Source organism: Homalodisca vitripennis, chromosome 8, assembly GCF_021130785.1.
Source record: "Homalodisca vitripennis isolate AUS2020 chromosome 8, UT_GWSS_2.1, whole genome shotgun sequence".
In the NCBI taxonomy this organism is placed as follows: Eukaryota; Metazoa; Arthropoda; class Insecta; order Hemiptera; family Cicadellidae; genus Homalodisca; species Homalodisca vitripennis.
Genome location: NC_060214.1, coordinates 117026188 through 117047837, shown reverse-complemented (window position 1 = coordinate 117047837; position 21650 = coordinate 117026188). Strand labels below are relative to the sequence as shown.

The 21650-nt window shown below is 37.5% G+C and overlaps 1 protein-coding gene across 13 annotated transcripts in view; it reads left to right on the top strand.

Annotated features, from left to right (window-relative positions):
- The window catches only part of LOC124367976 (NK-tumor recognition protein-like), a 107339-nt gene that overhangs the window by 75088 nt on the left and 10601 nt on the right, over positions 1 to 21650 (top strand). For all 13 annotated transcript variants that reach the window (XM_046825215.1, XM_046825226.1, XM_046825224.1 and 10 more), the window contains 4 exons: positions 10089 to 10193; positions 13427 to 13531; positions 16764 to 16868; positions 19366 to 19431. In XM_046825215.1, the coding sequence (XP_046681171.1) occupies positions 10089 to 10193; positions 13427 to 13531; positions 16764 to 16868; positions 19366 to 19431 (381 nt within the window). The remainder of the gene's footprint in view (positions 1 to 10088; positions 10194 to 13426; positions 13532 to 16763; positions 16869 to 19365; positions 19432 to 21650) is intronic.

The window sequence follows — 21650 nt, the reverse complement described above, 5'->3', positions numbered from 1 at the left end:
TCAACACAGTCAAAAGCACGGCTTAGGTCAATAAAAGTGGCCCAGGCATACTCTTTGGACTCAAAAGCATTGAGAATCTCCCTTACTACAGTATCAATGGCAGATATTGTTGATCTACCTTGCCTAAAGCCAAACTGTTGATCAGACAAAAATCCATGCGATTCCAAGTACAGGCTTACCTGCTTATAGACAATGTGCTCAATTACTTTACCAAAGACTGGAATAAGCGAGATAGGACGGAAACTTGCTGGACTTGTTGTAGGCCCTTTTTTAAATACCGGTATTACTTTGGAAATTTTCAGACTATCAGGAAATACACCCTGCTCCAGGCATAAATTAATACTAATGGTAAGTGGTTCTGCAACATGATCCACTATTTCCTTCAACATATTGCTAGATAGGCCATAGAAATCCTTACTATCTGTTTTTTTCATTTGACTTATAACAGACTGTAATGTATGCGGGTCGACACTGTACTCTCTATGGGTCGGGAAGAATAATTAAACTACACATTTAGAGTAACATTGCTCTAGGACCGCTCGTAAAGGAACGGACGGGACGCGGAGGTTACATGACGGTGTCTGGTGGTGGACTCTGGGTGGACTGCTGGCTGGCCAGCTTGGACCGTTGGTTGTAGGGTAGTGGCGTGATGTGACGTCACAGGAGAGCAGCCTATGAGCATTCTTTATTCTTTTAGACCACATCGTATGTTACATCGCCTGACAATACATACTGCCAACATCACTGGTGCAGACATTAAATATCACTATGGATACCTACCAACTTAGTACTTCTCACACTAAATACACTACAATCCTCCCCCTTAAATACATAAGTCCCCTACAATTTTAGAAATTTATCAATTACAATTTGTTTTACAATTCTCCAATTTTAAATCAATTACAATGAATAAGAAAATTGACATTATACTCTTTTATTTTTGTAAGTATAGATTATAGAGAACAAAATACAAACTCAATATAATCATTTAACACAAATCACAAACACTTCAATCAAAACCAATAAATCAGAATATAGCAATTAATAACACATTGAATGAACACAATTAACAAATCGATAATAATAATGCTTAAACAATATTAATTATATACAAGTCACAATTGGGTTGTATTTACAAGTCCATTTTGACTAAAGGTTTACGATCCCTTAGTGGGTATCGTCTAACAGGTGTCATTTGTTTGGGTGAAACGCTGGAACTGTTATTGTTTACATTTGTACGTGGGCTGGGGCTTTGCCCCTGAGCGTTTCTGTTATTGTTATGGTTTTGCGGAGAGGGGGGCAAGGTCGTTGCTAAAAGTACTGGCGACCTTGCGCTCGCTCTGTCCCGCGACTGTATATCGATCGTTTCCTGCGTGTGCTCTGTTGCCACGCTTGCGTCTGGGAGTCTAGGCATTGTTGTCAACTCAGACATTTCCGGACTACACTGTAAACCTACCAACTGGTCGATATGTCGTTTCCACCTCATGCCCGTATTCAGTTCAACTAAATACGTGACTGGTCCTAATCGTGAAACTACCACACCTGGTATCCACTTATTTCTACCTCTGTAATCTCTGGCTATGATTGGTTGTCCAATAGCTAACTGTCTAGTTTTACTACCCCTATAGTACAATCGTTGTTTTTCTTGATTATCTGACATTATTGCTTTAACATTTGGGCGAATTAAATCTAACCTAGACTTTAGCGATCTGCCCAACATTAATTGAGCTGGCGATAGATTGGTAGTAGAATGCACTGTATTTCTATAAGTGAACAGGAAGTTACTCAAAGCTAATTCTAAATCCTTGGAATTATGAAGAGCTGTTTTCAATTTATTTTTAATAGTTCTGACTGACCGTTCTGCCAAACCATTGGTTTCTGGGTGGTATGGTGGTGAAAACGTGTGTTTGATACCATTTGACATCAAAAATTCTTTAAACTCTTGACTGGTAAAAGGTGGTCCGTTGTCGGACACTATGTGGTCTACAATACCATACCTACTAATTAATTCCCTTAATTTCACAATCGTGTGAACAGCTGCCGTTGAAGCAACGGGCAACACCTCTGGCCACTTAGAGTACGCATCTTTTACCACCAAAAATAACTTGTACTGAAAAGGTCCAAAAAAATCAATATGAATTCGAGACCAAACTCGTTCCGGAACATTCCAATGATGCAGGAAAGCCTTGGGCGGTTTTGCTCGTTCCTCCAAACAGGCTGCACAGCTGTTAGCTAGTTGTTCTATGTCCCGGTCGATATTAGGCCACCATACATATGCACGGGCTAATGCCTTCATGCGAACAATACCTATGTGTGAAGTATGCAATTCGTTCAGAATGTTTATTCTGAACCTTTTAGGTATTACCACCCTGTACCCCCACATTAGGATTCCTTGCTCCAAGGTTAATTCCGACTGTCTAATTTCAAATGGCTTTAGATCTGGTTCAGTTACAATAGGCCAACCTAATTCTACATAGGATATTACCTTTTTGATTTCACTATCTACCATTGATTCTCTTTTTATGTCTACATAGCTTAATGGTATGTCATTTTCAGCTAAACACTGCAAATAGGTACCTATGACATTAATATTAAGGTCATCATCCGAGATTTCATCTTTAATCTCACTATTTACAGGTAATCTAGATAAACCATCGGCATTGCCATGGTTTTGGGACTTAACATACACAATCTCATATTGGAAACCACTTAAAAACAAAGCGTATCGTTGTAACCTACTGGCTGCGAAAGCAGGTAACCCTTTCTTTGGTCCAAAAATAGCCACTAAAGGCTTATGATCAGTCTTTAACAAAAACTGTGTACCATATAAATATTGACTAAATTTCTTAACACCAAATACAATGCTTAATGCTTCCTTATCTATTTGTGAATAGTTTTTCTCAGCGCTATTTAACACTCTACTTGCGAATGATATAGGTCTTTCTGTACCGTCGTATTGAATCTGACTCAAAACTGATGCAATGCCATATGGACTAGCATCACTGGCTACCACTAGTGGTAATGCAGGATCATAATGCGCTAAAACTTCAGCAGAGATTAACTTTTGCTTAATCTCTTGTAGTGCCTTCTTACATGCTAAATTAAATACAAAATCGGTATCCTTTCTTAACAACTGATACATTGGGGTTAAAATAGTGGATATCCTAGGAATGAAACGTGAATAGTAATTAACAAGACCAAGGAAGGCTTTAAGCTGTGTCACATTTTGAGGTTCAGGTGCCTTGACAATTGCTTCAACCTTACTAGGTGCGGTATGCAACCCTTGTTTACTGATAACAAAACCTAAATATTCTAAACTGTCACAGAAAAATTTACATTTGTTCTTGCTCACTGTGAACCCATTGTCTTCAAGTCTTTGACACACTAGTCTAAGTCTATGCATGTGTTCCTCATTGTTTTTACCTGTTACTAGAATGTCATCTAAAAATACAGTTACCCCCGGGATACCTTGTAATGTTCGTTCTATTATTCTCTGGAATATTCCCGGTGCTGAACTGATACCAAAACATAGGCGATTGTAAGCATACAATCCTTTGTGTGTGCTAATTGTACAATACGTTTGACTATCTACATCTAGTTTAAGCTGCTGATAAGCTGAAGATAAATCTATTTTAGAGAATTTTTCTCCGTTTTGTAGGCTGGCAAATATTTCTTCAATTTTTGGTAACGGGTGTCGGTCTACCTCCAAGAAAGGATTTACAGTTATTTTATAATCCCCACAAATTCTTATTTTCCCATTAGCCTTAATAATTGGTACAATGGGAGTCCCCCATTCACTGGTATCTACTGGTGAAATAACGTTCTCTTGTTCTAGTCTAGTCAGCTCGGCTTCTACTTTTTCTTTAAGTGTAAAAGGTAACGTCCTAGGTTTAAAGTATTTTGGTACTACATTTTCTTTTAACTTTAATTTAACTGGTGCACCCTTGAAACATCCCAACTTATCCGTAAATACATTTGGAAACTCATTGTACAGTAATTCTACTTGTTTGTTGTTGTTGACAACAGACGGATTGACAGATGTTTGTTTGTTTACCTCTACAGGTGTGTTGTGGCTTCCACTGACAGGCGTGCATGCGTCTGCCGCGCTGCCGCCTGCAGTTGGCACAACCCCCACCATGCTCGTGCGATCAGCTGACTGTACATTGTTTACACTACTAGGCACTCTAACTGTTAAATCTAATGCTTGCATCCAATCACACCCTAACAAGGGATTAGCCCCATTAGCTACGATGTATAAAGCTAATTGTTTCTCTTTACCTTTATGTTGTACATTGACCATAACCTTACCTAAAGGCCTGATCTTTTCATGTGTATATGAACTTAATACTAAGCTAGTTGGATACATGTTTATATTTCCTAACTTAGTCTTACAATCTTTTTCTGACATAACTGAAACACAAGCTCCACTATCGACTTCAAATACAATTTCCTTACTTTCCACTAATAACTGTACCGTTATTGGCTCAATTTTATTAATCTTAGTTTCTATTTCTTTAACCGTAAATAGATTGGAAATGTCATACACATCGTCATTGTCTTTATGTTTCCAGTGATTATCTGAACCGGACTCTGCTGATTCTTTACTTTCCTCTACATAGTGCTGCCTACCTTTATAAACATATTGCTTTTTATTGCTGTAAAACTGTTTCCCTTTAGCTGAAGGCTCCTTAGACCTATTTGTAAAAACATTTGGTTTGTTCTCATTAGGTTTGTTAACATAATTTTTCGATCTACAAACTCTTTCAAGGTGTCCCTTCTTTTTACAATGATTACACGTGTACTCACGAAACCGACATTGCGATGCTGTGTGTGATCCTCGCTTGCCGCAACAATAGCAGGTGATGTCTCCCAGCGCCTTCCCGCCGTCCGATGACCGTCTCGCTGCGATGCTCGCCGCCTGTGTCCTTTTCGGTATCGACCCGCTGCTCTGCATCCGGTGAATACGTCCTCCTGCAGTTGTCATCTGGGCCGCCCCCTTCTCAGCAAATTCCATTGCAGTAGCTAGTTGCACGGCTTTTTCATAAGTGAGGTTCTCCTCCCCGAGAAGTCTTTTCTGTATCTGTTGGTCTCGCAGACCCGCGACTAATCTGTCCCTTAAGTAGTCTGGCAATTTATCACCAAATTCACAATACTTAGATAACTGTTTTAAATGCACAATATAATCGCTAACCGTTTCATGATCCAATTGATTCCGCCTACTAAATTTAAATCTTTCCGTGATAAAAGAAGGCTTGGGATGCAGATGATTCGCTATAGTGTCCACAATTTCCTTGTACGACTTGTCAGACGGTTTGTCTGGTGTAATTAAGTCTTTCAGTAACGTATAGGTCCTTACACCCATAACTGTCAACAAAGTGCTTAGTTTCTTTGAATTATCGATATCATTACAATCAATAAAAAACTCAAATCTCTCTATATAAGACTGCCACGATTCTTCCGCACTATCAAAATAACCCATAGACCCGATAGTTGCCATTTTGTTTTCTTGTACACTCCGTAATAACTGTTTAAAATGTCCCCGGTAAAAATAATCGTCTAACGGCATTAATTGCAACGATTAAAATCAGCTTGTGCGCTGCTTACACCAAGAATAGTTTATATCGATCGGCGTACCTTACTACTCCCGACCGTTGGAATGTCCGGAATGTCCTTGCACATTCGCGGTTATTTGCACGTGTTCATTACGATAGTTGCCCTTCCGCACTATATCACTGTAATTCACTGTTTCAATGTCCCGAATGTCCCTGCACATTCGTTGTTATTTGCACGTGTTCATTACGCTTGTTGCCCTTCCGCACTAAATCACTGTAATTCACTGTAAACGACGTTCCACTGTTGCAGTTGTTTTCCTCGTCGCCACTGTAATGTATGCGGGTCGACACTGTACTCTCTATGGGTCGGGAAGAATAATTAAACTACACATTTAGAGTAACATTGCTCTAGGACCGCTCGTAAAGGAACGGACGGGACGCGGAGGTTACATGACGGTGTCTGGTGGTGGACTCTGGGTGGACTGCTGGCTGGCCAGCTTGGACCGTTGGTTGTAGGGTAGTGGCGTGATGTGACGTCACAGGAGAGCAGCCTATGAGCATTCTTTATTCTTTTAGACCACATCGTATGTTACATCGCCTGACAATACATACTGCCAACATCACTGGTGCAGACATTAAATATCACTATGGATACCTACCAACTTAGTACTTCTCACACTAAATACACTACACAGACCTTATTTCAGAAACTGACACTTGATTCCACTTAAAACTATCTGGGTTTGCAAACATTGGGCACATTTCAGTAGCCAATACTGAGCTAGGCTTTTTTATATTAGACCTTATTTCAGTTATGGAATCAATAAAATAATTGTTAAAATTATCAGGGTTTAAGTCCCAGTTCGACTTATATTTAACTGTATTGTTAATATCATTAACAATGGACCAGGCTGCTTTACACTTGTTATTTGAGTTTTCTATAAGATTAGCATTGTAATTTATTTTTGCTTCATCAATGGCTGCTCGATAAGACCGTTTAAGTCTGGCATAAAAATTTTTATCAAATATAGACATAGAAACTTTGTACTTGTCATAAGCAACCATTAACAAAGATCTAAGATATTTTAAATCGTCATTAAACCAGTTACCCCTGTTTTTAGTTTTATTATTGGGCATACACCTTAATTCCTTAAGAGGAAAAATATTATCAAAGATATACATAAATATCCTAAAGAACCTATTAAAAAAGGCATCAGCATCATTAAAACACAAAACACTAAAACATAACGTATGATTCCAGTTGATCCTTGAGAGTTCATTCCTTAGTTGAAAGGTTTTGTCCTGTGAGTAAACTCGCTTCTTCACCGGTTGACTCCTTACAGGTGCTGGGCGGACAGTTGAGGAATTACTGGTGACATAGACCCTGAACCATAGCGCGTTGTGGTCTGAATATGGGAAATGTTCCACAAAAGAAAAATAGTTTTGAAGTGGGACATTTGAAAAAACATTATCCAAACACGCATTAGAACGAGTAGGTTCAGAGTTATGACAATACATATTGAATTGTCTCAAAAGATTTAGAAATTCTTTGACAGACCTTACATCTTTGGTTACATCAAACTGAGCATTAATGTCACCACCACACACCAGTCTATAATTAGCCCACTTATCAGTCAAAAATGTCAAGAGACTTTCAAGTTTCTCCAAAAACAAACACTCATCACTTGCAGGAGTACGATACAAACTTATAACAATAATCTTGAGTTCGTCAAGCAATAAAGCACATGCCTCAAAATGATTGTCAGCACAAAAAGACACAATATCAATATTACAACACTTTAGCCTATTAGAAGCATAAATAAGTGTACCACCATAATTATTAGCTTTTCTCTGATATATTGAAACTAAATTAAAGTGTTTTATGCTACAGGCATTAATTTCAGAACTGCTCAGCCAATGCTCGGATAAACAAATAATATCACAGTTATTATTCATAATCACAGACTCAAGAGCGTTTAGCTTGCCAAGCAATCCGCCCTGAATGTTTAAAAATAAAAAGGACAAAGGAAAACTGTTCAAAAAACTAGACTCGGAACTAGTTGTTCCCAAGCCTCCTGACCCAGGGCCTGTGTTAAGCTGTAGATTTCTTATAACATTGGGCTCAGTTCTTAATGTAGTCTTAGGTTCTACCGAAGAGGGGATCTTAGAGGACAAGAAGAGTTTCCCAGAGACACACATTCAACGTCTTTTTGTGACTTAAGGGCAGGACTAGAATTGTCCATCGGAATAAACTTAAGTTCAAAATCTTCTACTGCCTTAATTATTTGATTAGACAACCATTTTTTCCCTCTAAGATTAAAATGCATCCCATGCCTTGTATGAAGAGTCCTTTCAGCCTTACTAGCCTCTACTAAAGCTAAATTTGGATTTTTGCTACATAGTTCTTTAAGAATTGAGTTAGTTTTATTAACTTCCATGTTTACACATGACCATTCCACCAGATCATACCTTGTTGGCAAGTCTACCAAAACTATCTTGCAGGTTCCATTAACTCTCCTGAGAATATCAGAAACTCCATTGATTAGTACCTGTGACTCATTCTTTGCCACATCGTTCGACCCACATAAGAGAACCAGAGTGTCTTCCTTGTGAAGTTCTTCTAGATTGTTACACATTTCTATCACTTGTTTTGAACCAGCACCGGGTCTGACAAAGCCAACAGCCTTATGTTTATCCTGTTGCGAGTTTACATACCACGACAAATCCTTACCATGGCTGTCAGCACAAATCCATATTTTCTTTTCAGTATTTTGTCCGGAAGACTCAGGCCCCATACCAATCTGTATACTCTCTTTTTCAACCATATTTTCCTCTTCGACTTCCAATACCTCAAAACGGTTAGTGGAATTAAAACTATAGTTTGACCTTCTAAGCCTACGCTTAGACTGATTTAGTTTTAAATTATTACTTTTGTTTTGTTTCTTCTTAACTGTACTAGAATAATGTTTTGCAGTAGGGCTGGTCATGCCTAACTCATTCATTTTTATTAATTCCCCATTATCAATTTTTGGTGTTGAGATTAAAGTGTCAATCAATCGTTCATTCTCTTGTTGTTGGTCTAGGCCATTGGCTACTTTGACGTCTTTAACTAATTCAGTTAATTGTTTTAATTTCCCTTCAAGTAATATGATCTTTTCTTCTTTTTTCAATACAAGTATTTCAAGTTGGCTATTATGGTTTCTTAATTTTTTAATCTCATCATTAGTCAGGCACAAATCTTCAGACATTGTCTTTATTATTGAGTCTTGATTTCTCAATTGTTCCATTAATTCCTCATTAACCAGATTATGATCTTCATCTTTCTTGTCAATTTCGGATGTAGTACAATCTGAACATGCCCATTTAATTTGTTGTTTTTTTACTTTTTCATAAATGTTATTTGATTCATCAATACATTTACAATGAAACCACTGTAAACAAACCTTACATAGAACTGCTTTACTGTTCTTAGAGACATTTTTTAAACATTTTCCACAGGAGTATTTGGGTCCTTTCTTCATCATTACCACTATATTATCTGTAACACAAATAATATCTTGCTGTATAACTAAACAACAGAATATTCAAAACAGTCAGTAAGTGAAACAAAAACAAAAAAAAATGGGTCTTAGCCATAAACCCATGACTCATCACGAGTAATAACTTTTTTAAATAGCCCTGGGTCACTTTTTATCAAATCCAGATTGTCCTGTGCGATTTCAAGTCGACAGTTCTTTTGGTCTTCTGTCAGCAGCTGAGGAACAAATTTTGCCGAAACACAGTTCATTTTTAAATCTTCATGTAAAATGTTACAAACTGAGGATTTTGGTATTCGTAAATCTTCTTCCAGCTCTCGGACAGTCAATTGACGGGTTTCATTAATTGCTGCACGAACACATTCAACATTTTCACCGTTTCTGGCCGTTGAAGGCCTGCCAGATCGGTCATCACTCTCCACTGATATGTGGCCATTTTTAAACCGCCTAAACCACTCTTTTATTTGTGTATCGCCATTGACACGTCACCATAAACTTCCCGTATCATAGTAATTGTCTCTGATGCTGAATGGCCTAGTTTTTGGCAAAATTTAATGCAAATGCGTTGCTCAACACGTTCAGTCATATTGAAATGCGACGCACACACACGGCAGTACTGTACGGAACAGAGCGCTGTGACTCACTGAGTGACCGGATCGTATTCAATGCCTAACATGGGAAGGAGTAGGCTCGCCCCTCCCCTCCAATAACCGGTTCGAGCCGGTCGGTTACGCCGCGGCCGCCTACTGGTCGGCGGTCGGATACTTTTTGGACAGATCTTGTAAATTGTTTTCTGCATTGTAAGTTCAACTTCCCACACTTGGTCAAGCACACTGTTTTAGTCCTGTTTTATTTTTTTAATTCACGTTGAATTACTTATTTACGCCAAAAATTTTAGTTAGTTATCAATTTTGACGTACTAATATTACATTGATTTAATGATACAAGTAAAAAAATCATTGTTAAACTTGAAGATTTGTTTCATCTACTTTGTTTGTAGGTGGAAGAGGTGGTGACAGTTAAAAGGGGTATAAATACAGAGACGGAAGTAGACGATTCTAAAATGGACCAACACTGTCAATACCATGAACAGACTGCGGCGAGGGTGAGTTATTAACGTGAGAGGAGCAATGTGATGTTTAATACAAGTGTTGTTTGCAGAGTTCACTGCAGTGTAGAAGTGAGATCTGAATGTACTTATGTTGGTAGTGTGCTGTGATGATCATTTGTAATCTTTAACGTTCACACACTCAATTATATTAAATCTGATTTGGTTTGGTCATGGTAACGTACTTGTTTGAGATGGGTAAGTTTGAAAGCTCGGAGTGTCCCTATGGGGATGCGGAGCACAACAATGCTAACCACACGTTCTTCTTCTGGAGACGGTGGGAAAACGAAAGAAGTGGACTCAAGAATGCCATAGGCCAACTCTCACCGGACATCATTGTTCAGAAAATGGTCTCTGACGGGCAGACTTGGAATAGCGTCTCTGCTTATGTAGTGGGAGTGTTGAAAACCGAGAAATTAGAAGAAAAGTAATACAGCCTGGTGTTGCCCAACTGATGGTCTGATACTGTAGGAGCCCTTTTGAAGGAACGCGGAGAGCATTACCGAGAGGGAGTGATGCCCTTAGGGTTTTAGTGGGTATGAGTCCCACACACCAGCAAATTTCGCTGATGTTGCATTAGCTTTTCCCCATCGATAAATCGAGCTCCAACTCAAATCAAATGGCCACCGCGAACAACAGCATATCGATACTGCGATTGTCACAATTTAAAGTCCTGATTGTGAAGTGTATTCTGTTTAGTGTATTAGTCTTTGGTGGGGAAAAACAAAGGCTGCAAATATCTTGACTAGCTCATCAGGACGACTGACTGTTTTGTTAGTTACGTCTCCCGCAGTTGTCTTTTCAGTCTGCATAATTGTTTAGTTTTTATTTTGGTTTTTTTTTTTTTAATTAGTAATATGGCTGATGAACACACATTACATTTTACAGACTAATCCAGTGATTGGAGAGAACTATCAGCTGAACAGAAACTAGTCTCTAGTGAGGATGAACATAAAAGTTCTGAAAATGTTTTATTATGCTTGTTTAATAGTTGTGTGAATAACAAAACTATCTTGAGATTTCCTCAAAACAATGATATATAATGAGTCATATATAGATTGAATTTCCAGTGATGTAAAAGCAATTGTACACAATAATATGATAGTGGATTTTGCACTAAAGTTCAAGAATTGATAAAAAAAGTTTTACCTTTCTAAGTCAATTTTTAAAACAATATATATATATATTTATGGTAGATATGCAATTGTGCTTTTTTATTTTGGAATTTATTTAAACCTTTCACACATATATGATAAAATAGTGCAAAGTTATAAAAACATTTCTATCATGCACTTTGAAACACCAAACTTTTTGAAAATAAGAAAATAATGATACTAATAATTTATTATTATTCCTTGAAGTATTCTGAAAATAACTATATATAATAAGTTTTATATTTATCGAACTTTGAGAGGTATAAATCAGTTTAATGAAAAGTTTACAAATGACTGTAAAAGCAGTCATTATAAAAGCAGACACTGCCAATTATTCGAGAGATAAAAAGATTTTGCCATTTAGTTTGAAAGACAAATCACATAACTGTGTGAGAGTCAGACAATTTTTTACTGTTCCAGTCAAGATTTCAATGCTCTGGTCTTATCATGACACACATTTTTTGTTGTGAAACTACTGACAGCAGGGCACTATTTTATGTTTTCTTTTCTATTTCGTTACTTCAATGGTACCGAAACGAGGTGTGTCCAAAAAGTATCCGACCTTGACGTCGGGCATGAACTGATGTTACTCGGCGGCAACGGCAATCTGGTCTCCTTCAAAGTACTCCCCTCCACAAACCACTACCTTATTCCAACGCTCCTCCCACTTCCGGAAACACTCCTTAAATTCATTTTGCGGAATGGCTAACAGGTCCTTCATTGCATTTTGTTTTATTTGTTCATCGTCAAATCTTTTTCCTTTCAAAGGAATTTTTAATTTCGGAAATAGCCAGAAATCACAAGGAGCTATGTCAGGACTGTAGGGAGGCTGTCGTGGTTGGTTGATGTCGTGTTTGATCAAAAAACGCTGAATAAGATTTGAGGAATGAGCTGGAGCGTTGTCGTGGTGCAGGATCCAGTCACGGCTTGTCCACAGTTCAGGTCGTTTCCTTCGCACTGCATCTCGTAGCCGCCTTAAGACCTCAAGATAATACTCCTTATTCACTGTCTGGCCTCGTGGAGCATATTTGTGATGAACAACGCCGTCCTGGTAAAAAAAAAAAACTGTCAGCATTGTCTTGACATTGCTTCGACTTTGTCTTGCTTTTTTCGGCCTTTGCTCTTCGCGAGTTTTCCACTGTGAAGATTGAGCCTTTGTTTCAGGGTCTTAGCCATAAACCCATGACTCATCACGAGTAATAACTTTTTTAAATAGCCCTGGGTCACTTTTTATCAAATCCAGATTGTCCTGTGCGATTTCAAGTCGACAGTTCTTTTGGTCTTCTGTCAGCAGCTGAGGAACAAATTTTGCCGAAACACAGTTCATTTTTAAATCTTCATGTAAAATGTTACAAACTGAGGATTTTGGTATTCGTAAATCTTCTTCCAGCTCTCGGACAGTCAATTGACGGGTTTCATTAATTGCTGCACGAACACATTCAACATTTTCACCGTTTCTGGCCGTTGAAGGCCTGCCAGATCGGTCATCACTCTCCACTGATATGTGGCCATTTTTAAACCGCCTAAACCACTCTTTTATTTGTGTATCGCCATTGACACGTCACCATAAACTTCCCGTATCATAGTAATTGTCTCTGATGCTGAATGGCCTAGTTTTTGGCAAAATTTAATGCAAATGCGTTGCTCAACACGTTCAGTCATATTGAAATGCGACGCACACACACGGCAGTACTGTACGGAACAGAGCGCTGTGACTCACTGAGTGACCGGATCGTATTCAATGCCTAACATGGGAAGGAGTAGGCTCGCCCCTCCCCTCCAATAACCGGTTCGAGCCGGTCGGTTACGCCGCGGCCGCCTACTGGTCGGCGGTCGGATACTTTTTGGACAGATCTTGTAAATTGTTTTCTGCATTGTAAGTTCAACTTCCCACACTTGGTCAAGCACACTGTTTTAGTCCTGTTTTATTTTTTTAATTCACGTTGAATTACTTATTTACGCCAAAAATTTTAGTTAGTTATCAATTTTGACGTACTAATATTACATTGATTTAATGATACAAGTAAAAAAATCATTGTTAAACTTGAAGATTTGTTTCATCTACTTTGTTTGTAGGTGGAAGAGGTGGTGACAGTTAAAAGGGGTATAAATACAGAGACGGAAGTAGACGATTCTAAAATGGACCAACACTGTCAATACCATGAACAGACTGCGGCGAGGGTGAGTTATTAACGTGAGAGGAGCAATGTGATGTTTAATACAAGTGTTGTTTGCAGAGTTCACTGCAGTGTAGAAGTGAGATCTGAATGTACTTATGTTGGTAGTGTGCTGTGATGATCATTTGTAATCTTTAACGTTCACACACTCAATTATATTAAATCTGATTTGGTTTGGTCATGGTAACGTACTTGTTTGAGATGGGTAAGTTTGAAAGCTCGGAGTGTCCCTATGGGGATGCGGAGCACAACAATGCTAACCACACGTTCTTCTTCTGGAGACGGTGGGAAAACGAAAGAAGTGGACTCAAGAATGCCATAGGCCAACTCTCACCGGACATCATTGTTCAGAAAATGGTCTCTGACGGGCAGACTTGGAATAGCGTCTCTGCTTATGTAGTGGGAGTGTTGAAAACCGAGAAATTAGAAGAAAAGTAATACAGCCTGGTGTTGCCCAACTGATGGTCTGATACTGTAGGAGCCCTTTTGAAGGAACGCGGAGAGCATTACCGAGAGGGAGTGATGCCCTTAGGGTTTTAGTGGGTATGAGTCCCACACACCAGCAAATTTCGCTGATGTTGCATTAGCTTTTCCCCATCGATAAATCGAGCTCCAACTCAAATCAAATGGCCACCGCGAACAACAGCATATCGATACTGCGATTGTCACAATTTAAAGTCCTGATTGTGAAGTGTATTCTGTTTAGTGTATTAGTCTTTGGTGGGGAAAAACAAAGGCTGCAAATATCTTGACTAGCTCATCAGGACGACTGACTGTTTTGTTAGTTACGTCTCCCGCAGTTGTCTTTTCAGTCTGCATAATTGTTTAGTTTTTATTTTGGTTTTTTTTTTTTTTAATTAGTAATATGGCTGATGAACACACATTACATTTTACAGACTAATCCAGTGATTGGAGAGAACTATCAGCTGAACAGAAACTAGTCTCTAGTGAGGATGAACATAAAAGTTCTGAAAATGTTTTATTATGCTTGTTTAATAGTTGTGTGAATAACAAAACTATCTTGAGATTTCCTCAAAACAATGATATATAATGAGTCATATATAGATTGAATTTCCAGTGATGTAAAAGCAATTGTACACAATAATATGATAGTGGATTTTGCACTAAAGTTCAAGAATTGATAAAAAAAGTTTTACCTTTCTAAGTCAATTTTTAAAACAATATATATATATTTATGGTAGATATGCAATTGTGCTTTTTTATTTTGGAATTTATTTAAACCTTTCACACATATATGATAAAATAGTGCAAAGTTATAAAAACATTTCTATCATGCACTTTGAAACACCAAACTTTTTGAAAATAAGAAAATAATGATACTAATAATTTATTATTATTCCTTGAAGTATTCTGAAAATAACTATATATAATAAGTTTTATATTTATTGAACTTTGAGAGGTATAAATCAGTTTAATGAAAAGTTTACAAATGACTGTAAAAGCAGTCATTATAAAAGCAGACACTGCCAATTATTCGAGAGATAAAAAGATTTTGCCATTTAGTTTGAAAGACAAATCACATAACTGTGTGAGAGTCAGACAATTTTTTACTGTTCCAGTCAAGATTTCAATGCTCTGGTCTTATCATGACACACATTTTTTGTTGTGAAACTACTGACAGCAGGGCACTATTTTATGTTTTCTTTTCTATTTCGTTACTTCAATGGTACCGAAACGAGGTGTGTCCAAAAAGTATCCGACCTTGACGTCGGGCATGAACTGATGTTACTCGGCGGCAACGGCAATCTGGTCTCCTTCAAAGTACTCCCCTCCACAAACCACTACCTTATTCCAACGCTCCTCCCACTTCCGGAAACACTCCTTAAATTCATTTTGCGGAATGGCTAACAGGTCCTTCATTGCATTTTGTTTTATTTGTTCATCGTCAAATCTTTTTCCTTTCAAAGGAATTTTTAATTTCGGAAATAGCCAGAAATCACAAGGAGCTATGTCAGGACTGTAGGGAGGCTGTCGTGGTTGGTTGATGTCGTGTTTGATCAAAAAACGCTGAATAAGATTTGAGGAATGAGCTGGAGCGTTGTCGTGGTGCAGGATCCAGTCACGGCTTGTCCACAGTTCAGGTCGTTTCCTTCGCACTGCATCTCGTAGCCGCCTTAAGACCTCAAGATAATACTCCTTATTCACTGTCTGGCCTCGTGGAGCATATTTGTGATGAACAACGCCGTCCTGGTAAAAAAAAAAAACTGTCAGCATTGTCTTGACATTGCTTCGACTTTGTCTTGCTTTTTTCGGCCTTTGCTCTTCGCGAGTTTTCCACTGTGAAGATTGAGCCTTTGTTTCAGGGTCTTAGCCATAAACCCATGACTCATCACGAGTAATAACTTTTTTAAATAGCCCTGGGTCACTTTTTATCAAATCCAGATTGTCCTGTGCGATTTCAAGTCGACAGTTCTTTTGGTCTTCTGTCAGCAGCTGAGGAACAAATTTTGCCGAAACACAGTTCATTTTTAAATCTTCATGTAAAATGTTACAAACTGAGGATTTTGGTATTCGTAAATCTTCTTCCAGCTCTCGGACAGTCAATTGACGGGTTTCATTAATTGCTGCACGAACACATTCAACATTTTCACCGTTTCTGGCCGTTGAAGGCCTGCCAGATCGGTCATCACTCTCCACTGATATGTGGCCATTTTTAAACCGCCTAAACCACTCTTTTATTTGTGTATCGCCATTGACACGTCACCATAAACTTCCCGTATCATAGTAATTGTCTCTGATGCTGAATGGCCTAGTTTTTGGCAAAATTTAATGCAAATGCGTTGCTCAACACGTTCAGTCATATTGAAATGCGACGCACACACACGGCAGTACTGTACGGAACAGAGCGCTGTGACTCACTGAGTGACCGGATCGTATTCAATGCCTAACATGGGAAGGAGTAGGCTCGCCCCTCCCCTCCAATAACCGGTTCGAGCCGGTCGGTTACGCCGCGGCCGCCTACTGGTCGGCGGTCGGATACTTTTTGGACAGATCTTGTAAATTGTTTTCTGCATTGTAAGTTCAACTTCCCACACTTGGTCAAGCACACTGTTTTAGTCCTGTTTTATTTTTTTAATTCACGTTGAATTACTTATTTACGCCAAAAATTTTAGTTAGTTATCAATTTTGACGTACTAATATTACATTGATTTAATGATACAAGTAAAAAAATCATTGTTAAACTTGAAGATTTGTTTCATCTACTTTGTTTGTAGGTGGAAGAGGTGGTGACAGTTAAAAGGGGTATAAATACAGAGACGGAAGTAGACGATTCTAAAATGGACCAACACTGTCAATACCATGAACAGACTGCGGCGAGGGTGAGTTATTAACGTGAGAGGAGCAATGTGATGTTTAATACAAGTGTTGTTTGCAGAGTTCACTGCAGTGTAGAAGTGAGATCTGAATGTACTTATGTTGGTAGTGTGCTGTGATGATCATTTGTAATCTTTAACGTTCACACACTCAATTATATTAAATCTGATTTGGTTTGGTCATGGTAACGTACTTGTTTGAGATGGGTAAGTTTGAAAGCTCGGAGTGTCCCTATGGGGATGCGGAGCACAACAATGCTAACCACACGTTCTTCTTCTGGAGACGGTGGGAAAACGAAAGAAGTGGACTCAAGAATGCCATAGGCCAACTCTCACCGGACATCATTGTTCAGAAAATGGTCTCTGACGGGCAGACTTGGAATAGCGTCTCTGCTTATGTAGTGGGAGTGTTGAAAACCGAGAAATTAGAAGAAAAGTAATACAGCCTGGTGTTGCCCAACTGATGGTCTGATACTGTAGGAGCCCTTTTGAAGGAACGCGGAGAGCATTACCGAGAGGGAGTGATGCCCTTAGGGTTTTAGTGGGTATGAGTCCCACACACCAGCAAATTTCGCTGATGTTGCATTAGCTTTTCCCCATCGATAAATCGAGCTCCAACTCAAATCAAATGGCCACCGCGAACAACAGCATATCGATACTGCGATTGTCACAATTTAAAGTCCTGATTGTGAAGTGTAATCTGTTTAGTGTATTAGTCTTTGGTGGGGAAAAACAAAGGCTGCAAATATCTTGACTAGCTCATCAGGACGACTGACTGTTTTGTTAGTTACGTCTCCCGCAGTTGTCTTTTCAGTCTGCATAATTGTTTAGTTTTTATTTTGTTTTTTTTTTTTTAAATTAGTAATATGGCTGATGAACACACATTACATTTTACAGACTAATCCAGTGATTGGAGAGAACTATCAGCTGAACAGAAACTAGTCTCTAGTGAGGATGAACATAAAAGTTCTGAAAATGTTTTATTATGCTTGTTTAATAGTTGTGTGAATAACAAAACTATCTTGAGATTTCCTCAAAACAATGATATATAATGAGTCATATATAGATTGAATTTCCAGTGATGTAAAAGCAATTGTACACAATAATATGATAGTGGATTTTGCACTAAAGTTCAAGAATTGATTAAAAAAGTTTTACCTTTCTAAGTCAATTTTTAAAACAATATATATATATTTATGGTAGATATGCAATTGTGCTTTTTTATTTTGGAATTTATTTAAACCTTTCACACATATATGATAAAATAGTGCAAAGTTATAAAAACATTTCTATCATGCACTTTGAAACACCAAACTTTTTGAAAATAAGAAAATAATGATACTAATAATTTATTATTATTCCTTGAAGTATTCTGAAAATAACTATATATAATAAGTTTTATATTTATCGAACTTTGAGAGGTATAAATCAGTTTAATGAAAAGTTTACAAATGACTGTAAAAGCAGGGGTTACACTGAATTGAACAGAGAGTTCAAAAAAGAGTCTTTCAAGAACTTGGAAAACCTGTTAGTTCAACCAAACCAAAAACTCTGTAGTCTTTAAACATTCAAAGAAGGCACAAGTGAAAAAAAATAGATTCAATGTGTCAACAATACATGAATACCAAGGAAAACAAACTGTCCATATAGTTGTAGTGCGATCGACAGAAAAAGAATAGGATATTTACAACTCCCCACCTCACTGCCTATTGGCCATAACACAGCATACGCAGTCATTTCTATACATTTCCTTTAGGTCATGAGGATATGCTAACTAACAAGATATGCTATGGATCACAATATAAAGAAGAGGAACTTTCAAGGCATTATAGAAAGTTTGGTAAAGAAATAAAAAAAAAAAACATACAGGAAAGGAGCACCAACAAACAAACTTTAAGTTGTAGGAACCTGTAAATAAAGGAAATCATGCAGGCTGTAGTTTTTTTAGATACCACAAATTTTTGCTTTATGATCTCTAGGAAATCATTTAAAACCTTGATTATATTTTACCATTTTATATTGCTTATAATGGTAAAATTTAAAAAGCTCTTCAGTGTTATAGAAGAATTTAACTATAAAACATTTTTTATTATTGATTACTTTTTAACTATATCAATAATTCTATATTTTTTTATATATATATCAACAATGTTTTTACTAATATTGTATATGACGCAATTATCTTAACGAATATGTAAATACAGATTGATGACTATGAATTTTGATTTTCATTGTAAACTGATAAAAAGTATGTTGCTAGTCATATTATATGCTCTCACTTCAACATATTATTATGCATTTTTACAAAAATACATAAGGAGCAATATATTTTTATCAGTGAAGGACTATTATTTATTACCAGATTCCAGATTTATATTCTTTTTTACAAACTAATTGAATTGAAACTTTAGAAATGAACAAATTTTCTTTTCAGTTATTGGATACATTTTCCTTATACATGTAATCCAGATATTGTGTTAATTATTTCTCTGGTTTCTTGCAGATAGAGGCAGAGCTTGAGGAAATTAGAGATGAATCTGCACCATCGAGCAATTACGCAGAAAATCAGGTAAGCAACTTACTTCACCGTGAAATAAATTTGGGTTCTTGACATGTGCTGTGTAGTTGCTCTTTGTGAAGACAAATTTAGTTACTGGATTATGTTTCCATTATTTTTTTTATTACTGTACGTAATTATAAGGGATGCAGAGGACATTCTAGGGCGGCAGGAATGTGACCTTTGAGCTCCATTAATTAGTATTGACAATTGATTGATATAGAAAATACCACCAGTTGTTGAAAGGTGTATTCAGTTAGTGAAAAGCCACAAAGCATTTTAATTTTTTCTTCAACTTTGTCATGAAAGGATTGTAAACAGCAAGCAATATGCTGTAAAAATTTCACCGGTTCATCTTAAGCTGTCTTTACTCTTAACCCTTAGTGCGCCGCCGCTCCTGCACGCCGTCGTTCACTAGACCGCCAGACGTTTGAGCACCACACGGATCCAATACCGCCACGGCAAAATCACCCGTTTTTGCATGGTCACATATTAAATTACATAACTTTCGTAAATTTTGAGCTAGCCTTTTAGTTTTGGTTTTGTTTTTGAGGAGAAGAGATGTACTTTCAGTTGATGTAATAAATAACAGTTTTATTTTTTTTTACATTTGTTTAGTAGTATGTATGCCTGTCGTAATTAAAAAAAATATACTTATTAATATATATACTTACTTACTGCCGGGGCGTAACAAATCTCAGTCGATTCTTTGCCTCGTCTATGAGCCTCTTCCACGCCACCCTGTCTTCCGCCAGATCTACAGACCCTCCACACCGGGTCACATCTTCGACCACTTGATCGCACCATCTTATCTTTGGCCCACCCAAAGGGCGCCTTCCTGCCGGTACCGCCTGGTAGACCTTTTTTAACCTTGTGCCCTCCTGTCTCCGATGTACATGTCCTAGCCAGCTAATTCTCCTTGCCTTCACCAAAGCCACAATATCAGGATCTTGGTATACATTGCGTAATTCTCTATTTTTCCTTATTCGCCACACCCCTTCATCACATATTGGTCCAAATATTTTTCGGAGAACTTTATTCTCAAAAACAATCAACCGCCCCTCATTTTTCTTCGTTAATGTCCATGTTTCACTTCCATACATTAGGACTGGTTGAATGATTGTTTTATAAATTCTTATTTTGGAGCATTGTGACAACAATCTTGACGTAAAGAGTTTTGTACATGCCCCAAGACACCTATTTGCATTAGCTAATTTGCTTTGTATCTCTATATCCTCCACGTTTTTGCTGTTTATTGTTACACCCAAATATTTAAAACTTTCTACACAGCCAATCGAGTAGTTGTCAATGCTTAAGTTTGTTCTCACATTTCCAGCATGTCTTCCAAAATGAATAATTTTAGTTTTATCTTCATTTAGCTCTAAGCCTACTGTTTGACATTCTTTAATAAAATTTTTTGTTAGTGTGGAGAGGTCATCCAAACTTTCTGACAAGATCACTACATCATCCGCAAATGCCATTACGTTCAGGTCCACTCCTAATTTAACCCCTCTTTGTAGTCTTTTAACTTTTTGTAATGCCTCTTCCACAGCCAGGTTGAAGAGAGTGGGAGAAATTCCATCTCCCTGTCTTACTCCAGTGTTGATAAGGAAGTTTTCCGACATTTCTCCATCTATTCTTATTTTGGCCTTTGAGTCACTTATACACATTTTTGACAGTCTTATCAGTTTTTGCGGGATTCCATGTTTTTCCATCTTCTTGAATAGAGCATTCCTAGCTATGCTGTCATAAGCTTTCTTGAAGTCTATAAAAATTCCATAGAAGCCATAATATTTTGAGATTGCCTGTTTAAGTAGGAAAATTTGTAATATATATATTTAGGATAAAATTTACATACCTTGCAGAAGCTTTATAGTAGGCTGAAAATGTTGTTATGGAGATTAGAAGCACATTTTAGCCTCTTCTGTTATTATTTTACACTAATAACACTTAGAATAAAACAAATTTTACTTTTTACAGTTTTTTGTATACAATGCTTTTATTACATATATTTGCAGAAAATTTAGCATGGATGCTTACTTGCATCTTATGCAAGTTACGACATCTTACGAGATTAAAAAGGGTTTATTTTGGAATAATTCAATATGTATTTTATATATATATATTATGTTTAAACTATAAGGACAAAGGCGTAAAGTTCACAGAGCCACTATAGGGACTCATGGCGGTCAAGGTACCGTACATCACGAGCCACTAACTTCAAATGTCTG